Source organism: Notolepis coatsorum (genome assembly GCF_963971535.1).
Source record: "Notolepis coatsorum genome assembly, chromosome: 5".
Taxonomy (NCBI): Eukaryota; Metazoa; Chordata; class Actinopteri; order Aulopiformes; family Paralepididae; genus Notolepis; species Notolepis coatsorum.
The window spans coordinates 121,775,580-121,796,901 of record NC_140169.1 but is presented as its reverse complement, the minus strand read 5'-3'; the positions used below and the strand labels follow the sequence as shown (position 1 = coordinate 121,796,901).

Genomic DNA, 21,322 nt, shown 5'->3' with positions numbered 1-21,322 from the left:
AGCGAGCTGAAAATTCTATTCTCATTTCCTGATCAGCGCGCACACACACACACACACATGGGGCAAACGCTGATATCTCTGTGAAAACAGATCCGATTATCCTAAGACTGGTAAAATAGATTCCTTACCTCAGATCAGATGTCCTCCAAAAAGATTATTCCAATTCCTGATCGCCATTCCAAATATCGATCGCGTTTATTGATTCAGCGCTGGGGACTGTAAATACGTATGTATTCCACGCTGTTTTCCGGCTCTGCAATCACTTGGATCCTTCAGATGGCTTGCCGGAAAAGTTAAATGAGGAAACTGGACACCCCCCCACCAGTCTAATCCAATGGGGTGCAGTTACACAGGGAGAGACGATAGGAGGCGGTATTTTCCCAATGGAGCTCAGAGAGATTGCTGCACTAGTGTGAGCCTAGATTGATGAAATATGAATTCAAATCGCTAATAAAAAAAAAAGACAAACAAACGCTATATAGCGTTGCTGGCATTCAACAGTCGGCATGAACTAACGACATAAAGCGTCCGTGGCACTCAAAGTGTTAAGGAGCTTTGTGGGGAAGAGGGCTTGTGAAATGACCACCCTGGCCTCAGCCCTTCGAGGATCTCTCTGAAATATTGTTTTGAAAGCTCCCTGACTGAAATAAGACTACCTCAAATAAAATGTCTTGACTAGTGTTTTTCTGTGCTGGGTTGCAGTAGACCACCATTCGCTCCCGTCACTTCAGCGATGCATACCTTCCTTGTCATTAAAGTGCTCTCAAAACACAGACTTCTCTGACTTGCTGCACTCAGAACATTTATCTTTTTTTATGTATGGAGTAAGAAACTTAAAGGTCATATCGGTAAGATATTTGATTGTTTGGATTGAGAACCATGTTCAATTTTGTGTGATAAACACCTAATTTAATGGTCTAAAAATGGTTGTTGCATAACGGTCTGTAAGAGTGAGGACCCCTTTGATTCAACCATTAAATTATGTGCTTATTCCACAAAATTGAACAATTTGGCATTCTTTCCATGGTTCATCTCAATCCAAACAATAACATTCTTTACAGATAATGACCTATAATATTGGATTCTCTGTTAGTATTCATCTATACGTGTGTATATATCCTAAAAGAGACTTCTCTCTCTCTGTTTGCAGCAGATGCTGAAGATGAGGGTGGGCTGCTGCCACCTCTGAGGCCCCCAGCCTGGTGACGAAATCGACCGGTCCTGACCTGGCAATACACGAATGGCCCAGGGAAGCCACCAGATTGACATTCAGGTTTTGCTCGACCTGCGCCAGAAATTCCCTGAAGTCCCAGAGGGCGTCGTGTCGCAGTGTGTTCTGCAGGTAGGTTGTGTAGTAGAGCTTCACAGTGTGTTCTGCAGGTAGGTTGTGTAGTAGAGCTTCACAGTGTGTTCTGCAGGTAGGTTGTGTAGTAGAGCTTCACAGTGTGTTCTGCAGGTAGGTTGTGTAGTAGAGCTTCACAGTGTGTTCTGCAGGTAGGTTGTGTGTAGTAGTAGAGCTTCAGTGTGTTGTGTAGTAGAGCTTCACAGTGTGTTGTGTAGTAGAGCTTCACAGTGTGTTGTGTAGTAGAGCTTCACTGAGTGTGTTGTGTAGTAGAGCTTCACAGTGTGTTCTGCAGGTAGGTTGTGTAGTAGAGCTTCACAGTGTGTTCTGCAGGTAGGTTGTGTAGTAGAGCTTCACAGTGTGTTGTGTAGTAGAGCTTCACAGTGTGTTCCGCAGGTAGGTTGTGTAGTAGAGCTTCACAGTGTGTTCTGCAGGTAGGTTGTGTAGTAGAGCTTCACAGTGTGTTGTGTAGTAGAGCTTCACAGTGTGTTCCGCAGGTAGGTTGTGTAGTAGAGCTTCGCAGTGTGTTGTGTAGTCGAGCTTCACAGTGTGTTCTGCAGGTAGGTTGTGTAGTAGAGCTTCACAGTGTGTTCTGCAGGTAGGTTGTGTAGTAGAGCTTCACGGTGTGTTAGGAAGAATGTAAACCCACAGTTATCGGAGTAGGACAGTTTGACTAGGTTGTTGAAAGTTGATGGTCAGTATGTTGGAGTCTTGTGGGTCTCTGTGTTGCAGAGTAAAATGATTGTAGCTAATCTTAATTTTCAACTGAGGTCATCACAGCCATAGAGAAAATACTTCCCATACTTATAACGATTAATAATACAGGAAAACAAACTTCATGTACCTACAGATTGTGTGGTGGTTACAACGCCTATCTCACATGCACCCCTGCTGACCTCGAATCAGATCCCAGCAGAACCTTCTGTCCTGTGTCTCCTCTACTCTTTCTCCTTCACAGGCTTCCGACTGTCATAAAGACCAAAAATCCTTCTTGGATTAAAAAAAAAAAAAAAAGATGAGGGGAAAACATTATTTTGTTGATATATTTGATGTTGACATTAACACTTTGATCGCCGGGGTTAAATTCATAATTTACCATCCCTCGCCAGCCCTATTTAACATGGAGAAGTTCCCCTTCTTTGCAGGGCTATAACTTTTAAAATTGTATTGCTAAATTGACATTACTATGGCCCATTCAACGTCCTATATCTATTGTTCAGGGTGTAGCAACGTTATACTTTTTCATTCACATATTCATACTAAAATACGGTCTAAAGTATAAGTATGTTTTTATCGTTTTCTGCAGCTTTCTCCAGAACTTGATTTATAGCCCTAAATGCATTATATTGATGATCAAATACAGTTTGGTAGGAATCTGTGCGAGATAAAAAATTTCAAATGGACGTACTTCTAGAAGTTACTACGTATGATCTGATGATGATCGGATGGGGGGGGGTGTCGTTTATAATTCCGTGGGCAACGTTATATCATTCATCTAGTGTGGGTGATATGATCATTAGAGCGGTTAGTATAGAAGACATTAAAAAATAACGCTGAAACTCACCGTAGCTTCCTCTCGCCGTTGGGAGATGAGCGTGGAACAGAATTTTTTCTATTATGGGATGTCGAAATATCCGATCCATTTCCAGGTTGTATAATGGTATATACGTCCAAATCATGTTGTTTATCGAGTTATTGGTAACGGATCACTATCCGTTGTGATCAGCTCGAGTCCTGGGACTATTAGCGAGTGATCAAACCGAATTGAAATGAGCACCAGCTTCCACTTCCTGTTTCTTCCCTGGGCGATCCGCCGATCTGCCACCAGATGGCGCTCTTGAACCGTTAGAGAGTGGAGAGGGGCTCACCAGTACATCTCATGTCTCCGGGGGAGAAATATGATTTCGATCACAGATTTTTGAAATATTGATATCAAAGACGCTGTCCAGCGTCTTCGGCAGAATAAGCATGGCGGGGAAAGACGTGTTTCAGCGTCAACGGCGATTAAAGTGTTAAGTATTCATTTATTGACATTAAGTATTTTGATGTTTCATACTAGGGCTGGCCGATATGGCCAAAAATGTTATCACGATAAAAAAAATCATATCACTCTATCGATAATTACTGTATCTCGATATACATGAAATAATTATTTCTGTCAAGTTTAAACTAGGCTATTTTTACTGCTGAATGAAAGCTGAAGAAACCAGAAGGTTAATTGTGGTTCAGAATATTCTTTATTGTCAGAACATGACAAGCTAGGCCTACTTGCCAAACTACAAATCTGAGGTAGAACACAAACCGTATAACAATAAAACTTTTATAACTGGCATTAACAATTAAAATAAATAAAATCTCAATTCTGGTATTAATAATGAAAAATTTATTAAATCTCAAGTCGGATTAGCACACATAACCTACTGTGTACAGACGGTTTCAAACTATTTTAAATTAGAAAGCAAACAAAATAAATAAAAAAAAAAATCTCAAAAAAAAAATCTCAATTTGGTCAGTATTGTCATTTGGACAAGCAAAGCCACTATAAGTTGCGGGCAAGAAAGACAAGTCTGTCCACAAATATGAGGTAGAACATAAACACGAACTGTATAACAATAAATCTTTTATAACTGGCATTAATAATAAAAAAAATTAATATGTAAAATAAAAATAAAAATATTGATATATATATATTGTTTTTTTCATATTTATATCGAGGAAAAATATATTGCGATAATTATCGTTATTGTTTTATCGTCCAGCCCTATTACATACCGAGTGTAATCGCGCTCTCTCTCTCTCTGTCCTCAGAACAACAATAACGTGGACGCCTGCTGTGAGGACCTGTCCCAGGTCAGCCTCTCTGAAGACCCCGGCTTCATAAGGCTCCGCAATCACATGACCCAGCTGAACCTGGGCCTGCAGTCTCAGAATGTACGAGACGGCCCGAGGATGAACGGCAGCAGGACGCTGTCCCACAGCCTGAGCGACGGGCCCCTCCAGACGGGACAGCCCCCCAACAGTGACTTCTTCCAGCAGGAGCCCCAGTCAGCCCCCCTTCAAGTGCCCTCCAGCCTCAATGTGTTTGGCGTGATGGAACCCACGCGTAAGCCCCAACCGCCCCAGCACCTTGGACTGTACCCGCTGGGTGTTAAAGGACCCACCCAGCAGACCCCCCGCTTCAACCCCATCACCGTCACCCTGGCCCCCAACATCCAGACGGGTCGCAACACCCCTACTTCTTTGCACATACACGGCGGCCCCCAGCCAGGTCTGAACAGCCCACAGGGTAATGCTATCTACATCAGGCCTTACGTCACCCAGTCCGCTACGTCCCGGCACTCCCAGCAGGGCAGGGCCCAGTACAGCCCCACCTCCCAACCCCAGCAGCAGATCTACCAGATCTCTCACCCCTCACTGACTGGCTCCTGGACAGGTCCCCAGCATGCTGCCTCCTCGCATACCTCACAGCACCAGTCCCAGGGCCACCAGACCTCTCATGTCTACATGCCCATCAGCTCCCCCACCAACCCCCAGGCCCCCTCCATCCTCCAGGCCCCCTCTTCTTCCTCTGTCATGCCCACCTCCCTGGCCTCCTACAGCCAGTACAACATCCAGAACATCTCCACCGGCCCACGGAAGAACCAGATAGAGATCAAACTTGAATCTCCTCAAAGGAACAACTCCACTACCACCACGGCTCTGCTGCGCACCGGCAGCGGGCCGCGCTCCTCCTGCTCCACCTCTTCCTCCTGCCCCTCATCCACCTCCTGTAGCGGGGCAGTCACCGGCCCCACCACCCCTCTCTCTATCGGTGGCCCAGGCCTGAGCCGCAGCCAGCCCACTGTTTACATCTCCACCAGCCCGCCTTCCGCTGCTACCACCCCCTCCGACGAGGTCATCATGACCCCAGTGGGCTCCCGCTCCCAGCCCAAGTTTTACATTTGCGATGACGGCAGCGGGGGTCGGAACCCTCCCACTGTCTACATCTCCGCCAATCCTCCCATGCAGGGGCCCTCGGGGGCCAGGAGCATGGGGGGTCAGGTGAGCATGGGCCCTGCCTACATCCACCACCACCCGCCCAAGTCCCGTGCCTCCATGGGGGCCGGGGGCACAGCTACTTCCCCGCGCGTGGTGGTCACCCAGCCCAACACCAAGTACACTTTCAAAATCACCGTGTCGCCCAACAAGCCCCCGGCCGTGTCCCCCGGAGTCGTGTCCCCTACGTTTGAGCCCACCAACCTCCTCAGCCTCCCCTCGGACCACCACTTCGTGGAGCCGGACCCCCTCCATCTCTCCGAGCCGCTGTCTGCACATGGGGAGATGCCCAGCGAGCCTCGCAGACTCAGCGTGGGCTCGGACGACGTGGCCTACACACAAGGTGAGGGCTCCGCCAAGGAATGTTTTCATCTGTGTTGGTTATGTGCGTTGTTTATTTATAATGTGAACCCCCCCCCCCCCCCCCCCCCCTTTCTGACAGACATGCATCTGTCTGGTTATCGCAGCTTGTTCCACTGCCCCGTTGATTATTTAGCAGAAGTGGCTGAAGAGATTACATCCTCTACAATCATTCGGAGTACAATGGTTTAAGAGACTTGGCAACAATAAATATTGGCCTATGTTTTTGTCTACCAGCAGTAGTAGGTGTAAATGCTTTTTCCACTGCATCCTGCCAAGATTGTAATTTGACTATTAAGAGTGCTGCTTATGTCTGTTTTAACTTGGATTCCCCCAATATTGACTCTAGTGCATTTCTCCTGCCAAGCTGTGTATACTTGCTGTCATTAAACCCTGGTCGCTTGAAACACTGTTTCATGTGTCACTACCCCTTAGTCTGAGGGGTAGATGAAAGCTTGGGGTGACTAGCTCGGGGTGGGGAGGGGTGGCATGGGGTGGGGGCGCGTGTGTGTGTGTGTGATTGGAGTAGGAGTCCCCTGCATTAACACTTTCCGTGCCAGCAGGGGGTGCCAGAAATAGGCGCTTGAGTGGTGCCAACACTAGTCAATGGAGGGCGATCATATTTGCGAACACATAAACTATATCTTAAATTATGGCTATGTGTCTAATACGCCTGTCGCTTATCAATGACTTGTTTGCAGTCAACATTGTCGAAACGGATAGTTTTTTAATCTGTTCATTTCCGTTTTATACCATTTTGAAAAACGCTTGTTTTTTTAAACTTTCAGAAAAAAAAAGATTTTGCAGGAATCGCGCTTTACTGTAATACACAAAACACGTTGTAATTTTTTGGCCTATTTATGAATAGTTTTCAAATAAACGCTAGATTATCGATAGTGTATGTGTACTTATGCACGCTATAGAAGCGGGCTGAAAAATCGATTATCTTATTTCCTGATCAGCACACACTCACAGCCACACACACATGCATGTTCTCCCCGTGCTCGCAAGGGTTTCCCCCCCGATAAGATAAACCCAATGGAAAAACATGCACAACAGATCGCTAACGCTGTGGCGTCCTTGACGAAGACTGACAGGAGCACTTGGATTGGTCCCCGGGGCGCGGCTCACGTTGACGCCCTATCTGCTCCCGGCTGCCCATGGGGGGAAGGACAACGGGATGGGAAAAGTGCAGAGAGACATTTCATCGGCGACTCAGTGCATGTGTGTGTGTGTGTTCCTGTGGGTCGCCCATCTCGCGTGTGTGTTAAACTGCATGACAAATAAAGACTTCTAGTCTAACAATTATTATTATTACATATGGGACACGTTGATATATAGGTGAAAACAGCTCTGATTATCCCAAGACAGGTAAAATAGATTCCTTACCTCAGATCAGATGTTCTCCAAAAAGATTATTCCAATTCCTGATCGCCATTCCAAATATCGATCGCATTTATTGATCCAACGCTGGGTGGTCGAAAGACATATTCCACGCTGTTCTGATGGTGGGCGATGACTGCAACATGCCTGACAAGTAAAATGTGGAATCCGGACTATTTTTTTTCCCCCATCCATTTCATTCAGTCCAATCCAATGGGGTGCAATACCATCCGGAGAGACGATAGGGGGCGGTATTTTCCCTGTTCGAGCTCAGACAGATCCCCACTGGGAGGCTAGATCAGGGGTCGGCAACCTGCGGCTCTTTAGCCAATCAGCTGCGGCTCCCTGGCCCAAAAAATTAAATACATTTTTTTTTTTACTTTTTTTTTTTTTTCTCTTATTTTGGAGATCGATGTCATACTGTGACACTATACTACACTATACACAAAATATTTCATCAACTAAAATATTTAGTCAACAAAAATATTTCATCAACTAAAATATACAGTACGCCTCTCCCTGCCGTCTGCAAGTGGCTAATCTTGAGTTTCCGACCCCCCAGTAAGCTAACCATGGATAAAAAAAAGGGAACGTCTGAGGAAAATAGAGGGTTTAATTCAGCGTGGACAGATTAATTTGCTTTCACGACTAACGATGCAGGCTTACCTGTATGCCTGATATGTGGTGCGAAATTTGCGAACAACGAGAAATTTACTTTTTATTTGATAGATTTTCCACAAATAAGGGAAGGACTCAAATAGAGCTGCATAGTTCAGGGTTTTATTTCAAAGTAGGTCTACAGATGCCAGTGTTTTTTCTCCTTTTCTGTGTTTTATTTCAAAGTAGGTCTACACATGGTAGTCTTTTTTCAAAGTAGACTACTTTTTATTTGATAAATGTTCCACAAATAAGGGAAGGACTCAAATAGAGCTGCATAGTTCAGGGTTTTATTTCAAAGTAGGTCTACAGACACCAGTGTTTTGTCTCCTCTTCTGTGTTTTATTTAAAAATAGGTCTACACAGCCAGTCTTTTTTCTCCTCTTCATAAGAGTTTGAGGTTTTCCTTTGTTATAACAGGTAAAAACAGCAATAAAAAGTCAAAATATTTCTTTTTGTTGTTTTATAATTCCATTAATGCAACAAACTGTGTGCTATAAGTATAAAGTATAATAAATCGCAAATTACTTTGGGTATGCAGTTGTCAGGCGTTTTATGCTAAATGTGGGGTATACTTGGGGATATATAAAACGTTATACACTGTTATCTTCATTTTAAGAGTAAATAGGTTGTGTGGCTCCCTGATCATTTTATTTTGTGGGAGGGGGAAAAGTGGCTCTTTTGATAGTAAAGGTTGCTGACCCCTGGGCTAGATTGATGAAAAATGAATGGAAATCGATAATAAAAAAAATAACGATTAAAAACAAGATTTCTCGTCGGTTGGCACTCAAAGTGTTAATGCTGCGTGTGCACTAACACTTTAAAACTGCCACAGTCGGCTGTGTGCGTGTGTGCGCAGGGCACGAAATTAGAGCCCGCCACCCGCCAGATTTTACGTTTGGCGAGTGAGACTGAGAGGTCTGTCCGCCATGTGGCGGGCAACGAAATAGTCATGTGAAAACCGATCGAAAAACATGATCCAATTCTGCCCCTCCCAAACCCGTGTAAACACAGAGGCTATTGCCTCGGGCGAGTCGGGCAGTCTGCTGACTGCTCTAGTCTAGTGGGACCTACGTGAGCTAACGTTAGCTACCGTTACAAAATGACCCAGTCAACTATTCACTTTTAGTTTAATACATGAGGCATTGACTAATGTTATCTAGCCGGCTAGCTACTGATGGCTCCTGATATCAACAAATGCTCCAGCAATAGACTAGTAGTGCATAATACCTCCGTTGGCTAGGTAGCTCACGTTAGCTCACTACGAAATGTCCCAAACTAAATAGTTCACTGAGGCGTTGTCTTAACGTTATCTAGCCGGCTAGCAGTAGCTACAGATGGCTCCTGATATCAATGTCTTATAACATTGATTCGATGCATATTCGAGCCCCTGGCTTCCATCGCATGAGGGCATGCTGAATGTAGAGTATAGGGTCCAGCTGCAGCGCCGGAGAATCCTTGCTGGAGCTGGAGGCTACTCGAGTATACACACAGACAGTGGAGCTGTTTGCAGATAGCGAGCATTTTGACTTGTTGCGTGATGGCGATGTCTCGCAGATAATACAACTACAAGTATGATTATATAATATATATATTTTATTAAAAAATATATATATTTGGCTGGTAAGAAATATGCTTGGCGGGTAGATTTTTCCCATCTACCCGCCACTGGCCGGTGAGTCAAAAAGTTAATTTCGTGCCCTGTGTGTGTGATGTGTTGGGAGCTCAGCGTTTCCTTTTTTGGACTTTTGACTGGATTACATGTGAGTCACTGGCTGTGGCCCTCACGCTGCAGTGACTACTGTGTGGGGCTTCTCCACGGCCCTGCCTGCTGCTGCTGCTGCTGCTCCTGGCCCTTATCGCCTCCTGCAGCCAGGCATTCCTCTCTCACATGACCCCACGGGAGGGGAGCGTGGGTGGGTGGGGGGCGGGAGGTGGGTGGTGATCAGTGTAGGCGGGCGGTGGTGGGGAGGGAGAGGTTGTTTTTGTTGATGACTTGCTGAGTGTAGGTGGAGTAATACTTGTCACGGAAGCAAGAGTTATGGCACACAGACGCTGTATAGACTTGAAGGAGTCATGTGTGCGGAGGCCTCCACGCTGTGCTGAATCAGAATTAGCCTCAAGCAATGGATCAGTTTGAACTCCTCTAAAAAGTTGTAACCACAATAAAACAAACTATAAAATGGTAGATTGATATATACAACAGCCAGGATTGTGCACACACTTAACACTTTGATTGCCCAACCCGAGTTTTCTCTGGTTTACCCCCCGCGGGTTGAATGCCCACTCACGAGAATTCTCGTATTTTCTTATTTATTAGCGATCTGAAATCATATTTCATCAACCGAGTCTACCGTTGGAAATTCAGCCACTCCAGGAGCTCAGATGTGAAAAAAGCGCCCCCTATCGTCTCCCAGATGGTAATTCACCCTTTTGGATTGAACTCAATGAAAATGAATGAGAAAAAAAATCCCTGACTCCACATTTTACTTCTCACTCACGCAGCCGGGGTCGATCAGCTCCACTAGTGAGCCTCAGAGCAGCGGGGATTATGTGTTTTTACAGTATACACGGTGAATCAATAAAAGGCTCGATTTTTTCGAATGGCGATCAGGAATTGGAATAATCCATTTGGATACCATCATCAGATCTCAGGTAAGGAATCTATGTTACCAGTCTTAGGATAATCAGACTCGTTTTCACGGAGATATAAGCTTTTATGTGATTATGTGATATGGCTGATTGACTGTGCGAGCGGTCAGGAAATAGGAGAATCGATTTTCAGCTCGCGGCCAGAGCATGCATGCGTACACATATACTATCGATAATCTAGCGTTTATTTGAAAACGATTCATAAATAGGCCGAAAAATTACAACGTTCTAGAATATTCCAGTAAAGGGGGATTATTATGGAATGTCTTCATTTTTCCATGAAAACGAGTGCTTTTCAAAGTGCTAGAAAACGGAAATGAAGCGATAAAAAAACAATCTGCTACCACAATGTTGACTGGAAAATGAGTCTTTGATAAGCGACGGGCAGATTAGACACATAGCCATAATTTAAAACATAGATTAGGCGATATTAACGTTAACATTGAAGTGGTGCTGGGCATTCAAGGAGGTAAAAAGGAATTAAGCTTGGGCAGTGAAAGTGTTAAAAGGAACACGCCAACATTATGTGAAATGCGACTCTTCTCCGGAGCCGGAAGATAGCCTAGCTTAGCACAAATGAATGGAAGTGGTTCACGGACCAGTTAGCCTAGCTGTTGGCCACACATTTCCACAAAGTTTTAAGCTAGGCTAGTGGTCCATATCTGCTTCCATTAATTTGTGCTAAGCTAGGCTATCTTACAGATGGATAGCTTTCTACTGAACGCACAAAGGAAATCGGTTTCCATCTTCTCGTGTGACTTTGTAGAAGACGCCAAGCGTATTTCCCATAATGTCGACGTTTTCCTTTTTACGTTTTTTTTATGCAATTCCAGCTGATCATTCCACACAAAGTGGCTTTTATACTGTGTTAACAGTTCCTATACTCACCACAGTGTTTCCCCCGTTGTCCCTCCAGCCCTGCTGGTCCACCAGAAGGCCCGCATGGACAGGCTGTGGCACGAGCTGGAGCTGAAGAAGAAGAAGCTGGAGAAGCTAAAAGAGGAGGTGAACGTGATGGAGAACGACCTCACCAGACGACGGCTAGCGAGATCCAACTCCGTCTCCCAAATCCCCTCGGTGAGCTGCCCAGTGCTAACCACTGTGCCACCGTGCTGCCCTTTTAAATTGGACAATTGGGTATTGAGCGTTTGTTTCGTTTGTCCGAGGGGGATGGAGAACATAGGGCGGGGTTTGAGATGGGTCAATTGGTTATTGAGTTTTAGTTTTATGATTAGGCCAATAAATACACTGCATTAACATCTGACTTGTCTGTAAGAACTGTACGGTTTCACTCAAATACACACGTGATGATTCGGTCCAGCACCGTGCAGTGGGTTTTCAGTTATTTCTAAGAAAACCGCGGTTTCTTCAAAAAGAAAAAGAAAACATAATACACGTCATTCTCTTTTTTTCCTCTAATTTTTTCTCTTCTCACCCAACATCATGTTTATGTTAACCTCGCAGCTGCGAGCTTGTTGAAATCCATCAGACCCAAATGAAGTGGTACTTATAGTTTTTTTTGTTGAGTCAGCTGTTTTTTGTCAGCTATTAGTGTTCCAGTCAACGGAGGAAAGCGCGTCCGTGGAGGTTAATTGGCTGATATTGCTGAGCTCAGTAGCTCCTAGGTTCTATGTTGCTCACTACCAGGAGACCAGCCACATCATGTAGAGGAACTCTTTTCATAACATAAGACGGTTTTGACTCCCATCAGCTCTTAAAGAAGAAAAGGCTTGTCTGTAGTAGGGCCTAGGTCTGTCTGTCCCTCCAGACTGCACCACACTGTCTCTTAACTGGCAGCCTGTGTGCTTGTGTTTCAGTAGGGCCTGAGCTAGGTCTGTCTGTCCCCCCAGACTGCACCACACTGTCCCTTAACTGGCAGCCTGTGTGCTTGTGTTTCAGTAGGGCCTGAGCTAGGGCTGGGCGATATGGCCAAAAACGTTATCGCGATAAAATTATAAAATTATTTTCATATAACTCTATATCGATAATTATCGTCGATATAATTTCTGTCAAGTTTAATTAACTTCTTATGCCCGGCGCCGATGGACGGGCTATTAATAGACTTGTTTTGCTGCTGCGAATGTCTCGAGTTGATGTCGTCATCAGTCCGCGCAGTTCTTCTACGCACCAGTGCATAGATTATTATATTCCACCAGGGGGCAACCTACCGCCACTGGATCATTTTTTCTTTTTTTTTTATTGATCTTTTTTCCCCTCCATTTTCCTCCGATTTTCTCCCATCCCAATGTTAGTCGTTATGCCAATTCCCAATCCCCTTCCTGGTCGCTGCGCACTTACCCCCCCACAGTCGGTCTGGGAGAGTGGAGGCTACCACGTGCTTCCTCCGACACACGTCCAGCCAATCAACCGCTTCTTTTCACCTGGCAGCGCGGATTCTCACTGAGAGGGCGTAGCGTGTGGAAGGATCACACTATCCCACTCAGGTCCTATCCGTGCTTAGCAGGCGCCCCGACCGAACTGTAGGAGTCGCTGTTTACAACGACCCGGACCCACCCCGCCAGCTTCTCCCACCCTCTAATACTGCCAATTGTATTAGTGTGAATGGCCAGCCAAGCTTGTGACAACCCCGGAGCTGTGAGCTGGATTCGAACAGGCTAATCCAACCGCTCCGGGGTTTGGTGACGAACGCAATCTCCGTTTTACGCCACCTGACCGCCCCTGCCACTGGATCATTATGCATTATAAGAATGGAACTAACAGTTAGCCAGAGCAAGCGGTGTATCCCATGACAATGTACTAACTATCACCCTAAAATACTCCGTTCCGCCCCAATACATTGCAACGACGTCCACCGCATACCCCACACTACTCTAACCGTGGCCTCAGAATTCACGCCACACACCCACTCCGCACGTAAACTATAAAATAGCGGCGTGCAAGCTAATTATCCTAGCCAGCCTTGTTTCCAATGTACTAACTATCACCCTAAAATACTCCGTTCCGCCCCAATACATTGCAACGACGTCCACCGCATACCCCACAATACTCTAACCGTGGCCTCAGAATTCACGCCACACACCCACTCCGCACGTAAACTATAAAATAGCGGCGTGCAAGCTAATGATCCTAGCCAGCCTTGTTTACTACCCAGAGGTGCACCGCGGGTCTCCTTCACTGATTGGTTGTTAGTGCGTGTGCTCATATCCAGGCTTGGAAAATCGATATATTGAAACTTTGCGACCACGTTTCATGTTTATTTCGAGGAAATTATTTATCGCGATAGTTATCGTTATCGTTTTATCGCCCAGCCCTAGCCTGAGCTAGGGCTGTCTGTCCCCCCAGACTGCACCACACTGTCTCTTAACTGACAGCCTGTGTGCTTGTGTTTCAGTAGGGCCTGAGCTAGGTCTGTCTGTCCCCCCAGACTGCACCACACTGTCCCTTAACTGACAGCCTGTGTGCTTGTGTTTCAGTAGGGCCTGAGCTAGGGCTGTCTGTCCCCCCAGACTGCACCACACTGTCCCTTAACTGACAGCCTGTGTGCTTGTGTTTCAGTAGGGCCTGAGCTAGGGCTGTCTGTCCCCCCAGACTGCACCACACTGTCTCTTAACTGGCAGCCTGTGTGCTTGTGTTTCAGTAGGGCCTGAGCTAGGTCTGTCTGTCCCCCCAGACTGCACCACACTGTCCCTTAACTGACAGCCTGTGTGCTTGTGTTTCAGTAGGGCCTGAGCTAGGTCTGTCTGTCCCCCCAGACTGCACCACACTGTCCCTTAACTGGCAGCCTGTGTGCTTGTGTTTCAGTAGGGCCTGAGCTAGGTCTGTCTGTCCCCCCAGACTGCACCACACTGTCTCTTAACTGGCAGCCTGTGTGCTTGTGTTTCAGTAGGGCCTGAGCTAGGTCCGTCTGTCCCCCCAGACTGCACCACACTGTCTCTTAACTGGCAGCCTGTGTGCTTGTGTTTCCTTCTCTGTTGCCAGATTGAGGAAATGCAGCAGTTGCGATGCAAAAACAGGATACTGCAGATCGACATCGACTGCCTAACCAAAGAAATTGATCTCCTTCAAACAAGAGGTAGGAGATGAAGCTTGCGGCTGTGTGTGCTTGTTGTGTTTTTGACCGTATATTGTTTATGCATTGTGCACGCGACTGCGCGCTCATGTGTGTGTGTTTGTGGTCGTGTGTATCTATTGTGGTGAGTGTTATACTACCTTCTGCACTCGCATTCACACATTACATCCGTGTATAATATCACACAGTCTAAGGAATATGATCTTCCAGTTGTAGCCGGCCCGCCAGGTCTGGCCACATCCCCGCGGCACACGCAGTCGAGGTGCCGCCATTGTAATGTTAACTACCAGTTGTTTCCTGAATTGCATCCTGTTGCTGGTTAGTAAGAAGGGATTTATTGGCCCCCTGGCAGTGATCCACGCTGCTGACAGAGATTCATACACCAGCCAAAGGGCTCACACAGGTGAAGGGGTGGAAGACGTGGTTCACAACAGGAATAGTGCCTCTCTCTAGCTGGACCCATGGACGAGCATGCCAAGTACAGAGTATTGTTTTTTTTTTTTTTTTTTTTTTTTTTTAATCGCTCTTTGCAGGAGTGTGTAGCTGTTTGTGTGTGTGCGTGTGTGTCTGTTGATGGCATACTAATGTTGGAACACTCATTTTTACTTGATGAGTAGAATGTATACTAGATGATAGATGTGTAGGATTTATACTAGATGATAGATGTGTAGGATTTATACTAGATGATAGATGTCACACATGAATTTATACTAGATGATGGATGTCGGACATTAATCGATACTAGATGATGGATGTCAGACATGAATATATACTAGATGATGAATGTCAGACATGAATATATACTAGATGATGGATGTCAGACATGAATTATACTAGATGATGAATGTCAGACATGAATTTATACTAGATGATGGATGTCGGACATTAATATATACTAGATGATAGCTGTTGGATATTAATTGTAAATCCACCCTCTTTCATTTGTTTACAGGACCACACTTTAACCCCAGTGCAATCCATAACTTTTATGACAACATTGGATTCCTAGGTCCTGTCCCGCCCAAACCCAAAGGTACTTTATCTGTTGGTAAGTTTAGAAAAGGTTGCATGGTCACTATCTGACAGCCCTGACCCTCCACTGGGGCCGGGGTCTCTCTCTTGCTTAATTTCCTGTCGTACATGGATGTAGTAAAGGGGCATGGTCTGTCTTCATCCGCCATTCCACCTCTTCCTGTCCATTTCCTTGTTGAAAGAGATACTATACTTACTACAAGATATGTTACATCGTCTAACATGTAAAAGAACACATTTTCATTGAGTGTACATTGTGTTCATGTAAAATGATAATAATGTGCAACTAATTGCTAATTAGGGTCTTCTTCTAGTAGCGATAGTCAAATTAGTCATATTGAAAGTCATTTCATGAAAAAATACGACCATATATTATATTATAACTAGGGATGCACCGATCCGACTTTTTCAGTCCCGATACCGATACCTGGGTTTGGGTATCGGCCGATACCGATACCGATGCGATACCCATTGTCCAAATTATTTTTCCAAAAAAGTATAAAAAAAATTAAATATGTATCCAAGTTTTTTTTTTATATATTAAAATATATTTTGTTTTTAAGAATTGTAAAGGATCACACGTGTGTTTTTGATTTTTTGTAAACAAAGACAGAAAATAAACTTCATTCATTCAATTAATAAACTGTATGCCTCACTGTCACTGTGTGGAAGAGACTGGGATCATTCTTTTGTGCAAGGCAACATCAGGCTTGACTTAAAACATTACTTTCCTAACTTAGTGAAACTAAATGTAACAAATGAACACAGATATAAATGTACTGAATGGTTATCTTATTTTATTTATAATTTTTTTTTTATCCGATTTTTATTTTTTTTACAGATACCCGATCCAGCTATTTTACTGATATCAGCGGCCGATACCAATATCGGATCGGTGCATCCCTAATTATAACAATAAAATGTGTCAGTGATATTCACAGATATGCTTTGTTTCAGATGTAGATTTAAATAAGTCCTACATGACTGCAGTCATTTACAGAGGAACAACAATGCAGGGAATGCAATTTTGCAGATTTGTGGATAAAATAGACAAACAAATTTGGTTGGTGGACAAAACCCTTCAGATAATTTACTCGACGAAGAATCTCTTGAGCTGAGGACAAACCCACTTTTACATTTGAAAGCAGAGAAATGGATTACATTTCATCTTTAGAACTGTTAAAGGGCAGGAATAACAAAACGGTTATTCCAGCATACTTTCGGTTGAAGTCCATGGTAGTGGTTAGCAGTCTGAAAAAAATAATGGGTAAACCAATGTGTTTCAACAAAAAAAAAAGTCTTCATCAGGTATTAAGGTACAATTTGAAACTCATCAAGTGATCATATGACTAGGTCATGTTAGTACAGCCCCTTAACCCTTTCACTGCCACGCTACAGAAGGTTAACCCTTTCACTGTCACACGACAGCAGGTTAACCCTTTCACTGCCACATGACAGAATGTTAACCCTTTCATTGCAACACGGCAGCATGTTAACCCTTTCACTGCCGCACTACAGAAGGTTAATCCTTTACTATCACACTACCGACTATATTTTGGTCCGCCAAAGGGGGGCCTGACAGAAAAAGTTTGAGAAGCACTGGGTTAAAGAGACACATACAAGACAAAAACAGTAAGAGCAACAACAGAACAAAGAAACATGGGCACTGAGCGAACAACCTCACAAATATAATGGCAGAAAGGCAAGAGATAAGAGTCAATATTTAATGGAGATGCAATACAGTATAAGTTAACTAGGGACAATCTATCAGTGATATACTCTAGTGCAGTGTTTCTCAACTGGTGGGTCGCGACCCAAAAGTGGGTCGCGGGGCCATTTTGAGTGGGTCGCGGAAGTGTGTGTTTTTTTTTTTTTTCTCATTACCTATCTTTGTGAAAGTGGCTTCTCAGCTCTGGTCCAGCTGAAGACAAAGCAGAGGAACAGATTGGACATTGAGCATGACCTCAGAGTTGCTTTGTCTACCATCACCCCAGACTTTGAGACTCTTGTCAGGAGCAAACATCATCCCCAGTTATCCCATTAGTTCCCTGCATGTTAACACTTTGAGTGCCGGGACACGTCTTCTCACGTCTTTGCTGGCCATGCTAAAGTTGCCGGGGGACGCTGTACAGCGTCCTTATATCAATATTTCAAAAATCTGCGATCGGATTCATAATGTCCCTCCGCTGGCCTGAGATCCACCAGCAGGACCCACTGAGCTCTCTGGCGGTTCAGGAGCGCCATCTGGTGGCCGATCGGCGCAACCGCTTAACAGGAAGCGCAGTAGAGGTTTTGCTGGTCGGCCATATTACTTCCGGGCACTCGGTATAGGTTCCGGCACTCTAGCTCGTCACACTACATAGCGATCGATTGCCAATAACTCGATAAACAACATGATTTGGACGTATATACCATTATACAAGCTGGAGATGGACCGGGTAATAATATATCCCATAATGATAAAATTTCTACTCGACGATGATCGCCCAACGGCGCGCGGAGACTGGGGTGAGTTTCAGCGTGTAACGTTACCGTCTTCGATAATAACTGATATTATCAACATTTGACCCACATTAGATGATTGGTATAACGCTGCCCACGGAATTATAAACGCCCCCTCGCCCATCCGGTCAACATCAGATGACGTGTAGTAACTTCTAGAAGTACGTCTAGTTGGAATTTTTTATATCGCGCTGATTGCCATCAAACTGTATTTCATCATCAATATAATGCATTTGGGGCTATATATCACGTTCTGGAGAAAGCTGCAGAAAGAGATGAAAACATACTTATACATTAGACCATACTTTACTATGAATATGTGAATGAAAAAGTTTAACGTTGCTACACAATGAACAATACATATAGGACTTTGAATGGGCCCTAATAATGGCAATGTAGCAATAGAATTTAAAAAGTTATAGCCCTGCAAAGAAGGGGACTTTCTCCATAGACAAATAGCGCTGGCAATCTATGGTATATCATTAATTTAACCTTAGGCAACCAAAGTGTTAAGCTAAGAAGTCTGCTAAGAAGGATATATTATTTATTATTATTTTATTTCATTGTGTTTTTAGCCCTTAGTTGCACTTTTGTTGCAACCCCAGTTATCCCATTAGTTCCCCCAAACGTAGGTCTGTTATGTTAAGCTAAGAAATCTGCTAAGAAGCATATTATTTATTATTATTTTATTTCATTGGGTTTTAGCCCTAGTTGCACTTTTGTTGCAACCTCAGTTATCCCATTAGTTCCCCCAAATTTAGGTCTGTTATGTTAAGCTAAGAATTCTGCTAAGAAGCATATATTATTTATTATTTTATTTCATTGGGTTTTTAGCAATAGTTGCACTTTTGTTGCACTTTTTTGTGTTTATTTCATGTTTTGAAAGATTGCGTATTACTGCAATTTTTTTTTTTTACATAAATCATAGTGGTTCAAAAATTTTGGTCGCGACTTAATGACTAAGGAAAATGTTGGGTCCCGAGGCTAGACCAGTTGAGAACCACTGCTCTAGTGGAGGTAAACAGCACTCTTGAAGCACCCTAATACTCCTCCTCCTAATACCCTCAATAATACTTGTCAACGCACATAATTATAACAATGTTCAGTACTAAGAGGAAGGTATAACGGTAATATACATCATTATAACAATAATGTTCAGTACTTTACATTATACATAATTACAACAATAATATTCAGTACTAAGAGGAAGGTATAATGGTAATATACATAAACAACAACAATAGTATTCAGTACTAATGGGAAAGTGTAATGGTAATATACATAATTACAAGAATAATATTCAGTAGTACGAGGAAGGTATAATGGTAATATACAGAGACAGAGGAAAACACCTCATACAGTGCAACACAGTATAGTACAACATCGCAGTATAGTATAACATCACAGTATAGTATAACATCACAGTATAGTACAACATCACAGTATAGTACAACATCACAGTATAGTATAACATCACAGTATAGTACAACATCACAGTATAGTACAACATCACAGTATAGTACAACATCACAGTATAGTACAACATCACAGCATAGTATAACATCACAGTATAGTACAACATCACAGCATAGTATAACATCACAGTATAGTACAACATCACAGCATAGTATAACATCACAGTATAGTACAACATCACAGCATAGTATAACATCACAGTATAGTACAACATCACAGCATAGTATAACATCACAGTATAGTACAACATCACAGCATAGTACAACATCACAGTATAGTACAACATCACAGTATAGTACAACATCACAGTATAGTACAATATCACAGTCTAGTACAACATCACAGTATAGTATAACATCACAGTATAGTATAACATCACAGTATAGTACAACATCACAGTATAGTACAACATCACAGTATAGTACAACATCACAGTATACTCAAGCAACCCAGTATAGTAAAACATCACAGTCTAGTACAACATCACAGTATAGTATAACATTACAACATCACAGTATAGTACAACATCACAGTATAGTATAACATCACAGTATAGTACAACATCACAGTCTAGTACAACATCACAGTCTAGTACAACATCACAGTCTAGTATAACATCACAGTATAGTACAACATCACAGTCTAGTATAACATCACGGTATAGTATAACATTACAACATCACAGTATAGTACAACATCACAGCATAGTACAACATCACAGTCTAGTATAACATCACGGTATAGTATAACATCAGTATAGTGTAGCAATAGCATTCTTCATGAAACACAGTTCACAGTTCAAACAAATCATAAAGTTATATAAAGGGGAGAACTGAATTTAATTTTCTCATTTAGGCCTGGAAAGGAATCGTCCCCGAGTGTCTATCCTCCAAAAAGTCTCTGGTCAAAGGAGATGTTTGATGTCATCACCCCTTGCATTTTGTGGAATGACCTCGATGGCCATGGCTTTCAAAGAGTTGGTGTGGCCCAGAGCCTTGTAGTGCTGTGCCACGGGGTAGTTGGGGTTGTGGGTCTTGATGGCGTATTCGTGTTCAGCCAATCTCTCCCGCAGCTTATGTTCTAAGTCTACAAACAGCATGTGTTTTATTGCAGTTAGTGAAGCTTCAGCATTAAAATGTCCTTTAACTAAAAACATCCACAAATGTGTTGTCTCTGGTGATGTTGCTGCAATGAGCCACATCTGAATGTGCCAGTGGATTTTGGGGAAACGGGTGGTGGGTTTTGAGGGGGGTAGGTGAGTCACGAGGCTGTCTTTGGTGCCCCTTCTCAATGAGAAGGCTGGAGGCTCACCACAACCCCAAATACCCCCATGGCACGGCACTATAAGGCTGTGGGCCACACAAACCCAGACACTTTGAGAGCCACGGCCATCGAGGTCATTCCACAAAATGCGAGGGGTGGCGATGGATATTATTATTATATATTTTTTTAACATTTTAATTATGTATATTATCATTATACCTTCCTTTTAGTACTGAATATGGTTGTTGTTGTAATTATGTATATTACTATTATACCTTTATATTACCATTATTTTGGAGCCCTAGCTCCCTGAGTTGTTTCGCATCACAATCCATGCTGTGCCTCACACTGGATACTCGGCTCCTCCTTAGTTAGCCACAAAATGGAATAGGTTCCAGCATTCATTTCAGGACTTTTACAGATTGAAGCATGGCCCAATTACTTAACATTAGTTTTGTGGCTAACTATCCCGGTATCCCGTATGAAGAACATGATGTATTGTGCTTAGAAAGGACTCTACCGTGGGCGTCTGGCTGGTGTAGCGGTCTAAGCACTCTCCTACCGCCCGGCAGCACTACCTCCGGCTTGGT

At 43.7% G+C, this 21,322-nt stretch overlaps 1 protein-coding gene across 11 annotated transcripts in view; it reads left to right on the top strand.

The window, feature by feature from the left end:
• The window catches only part of tab2 (TGF-beta activated kinase 1 (MAP3K7) binding protein 2), a 106,491-nt gene that overhangs the window by 76,934 nt on the left and 8,235 nt on the right, over window positions 1–21,322 (top strand). For 2 of the 11 annotated variants that reach the window (XM_084313730.1, XM_084313728.1), the window contains exons 2-6: window positions 1,151–1,342; window positions 4,151–5,720; window positions 11,346–11,506; window positions 14,369–14,462; window positions 15,412–15,492. In XM_084313730.1, coding sequence (XP_084169856.1) covers window positions 1,241–1,342; window positions 4,151–5,720; window positions 11,346–11,506; window positions 14,369–14,462; window positions 15,412–15,492 — 2,008 coding nt within the window. In that variant the 5' untranslated portion in view covers window positions 1,151–1,240. Of the gene's footprint in view, window positions 1–1,150; window positions 1,343–4,150; window positions 5,721–11,345; window positions 11,507–14,368; window positions 14,463–15,411; window positions 15,508–21,322 lie in introns of all 11 variants that reach the window. The other 9 variants (XM_084313729.1, XM_084313724.1, XM_084313733.1 and 6 more) reach the window with 6 other exon arrangements.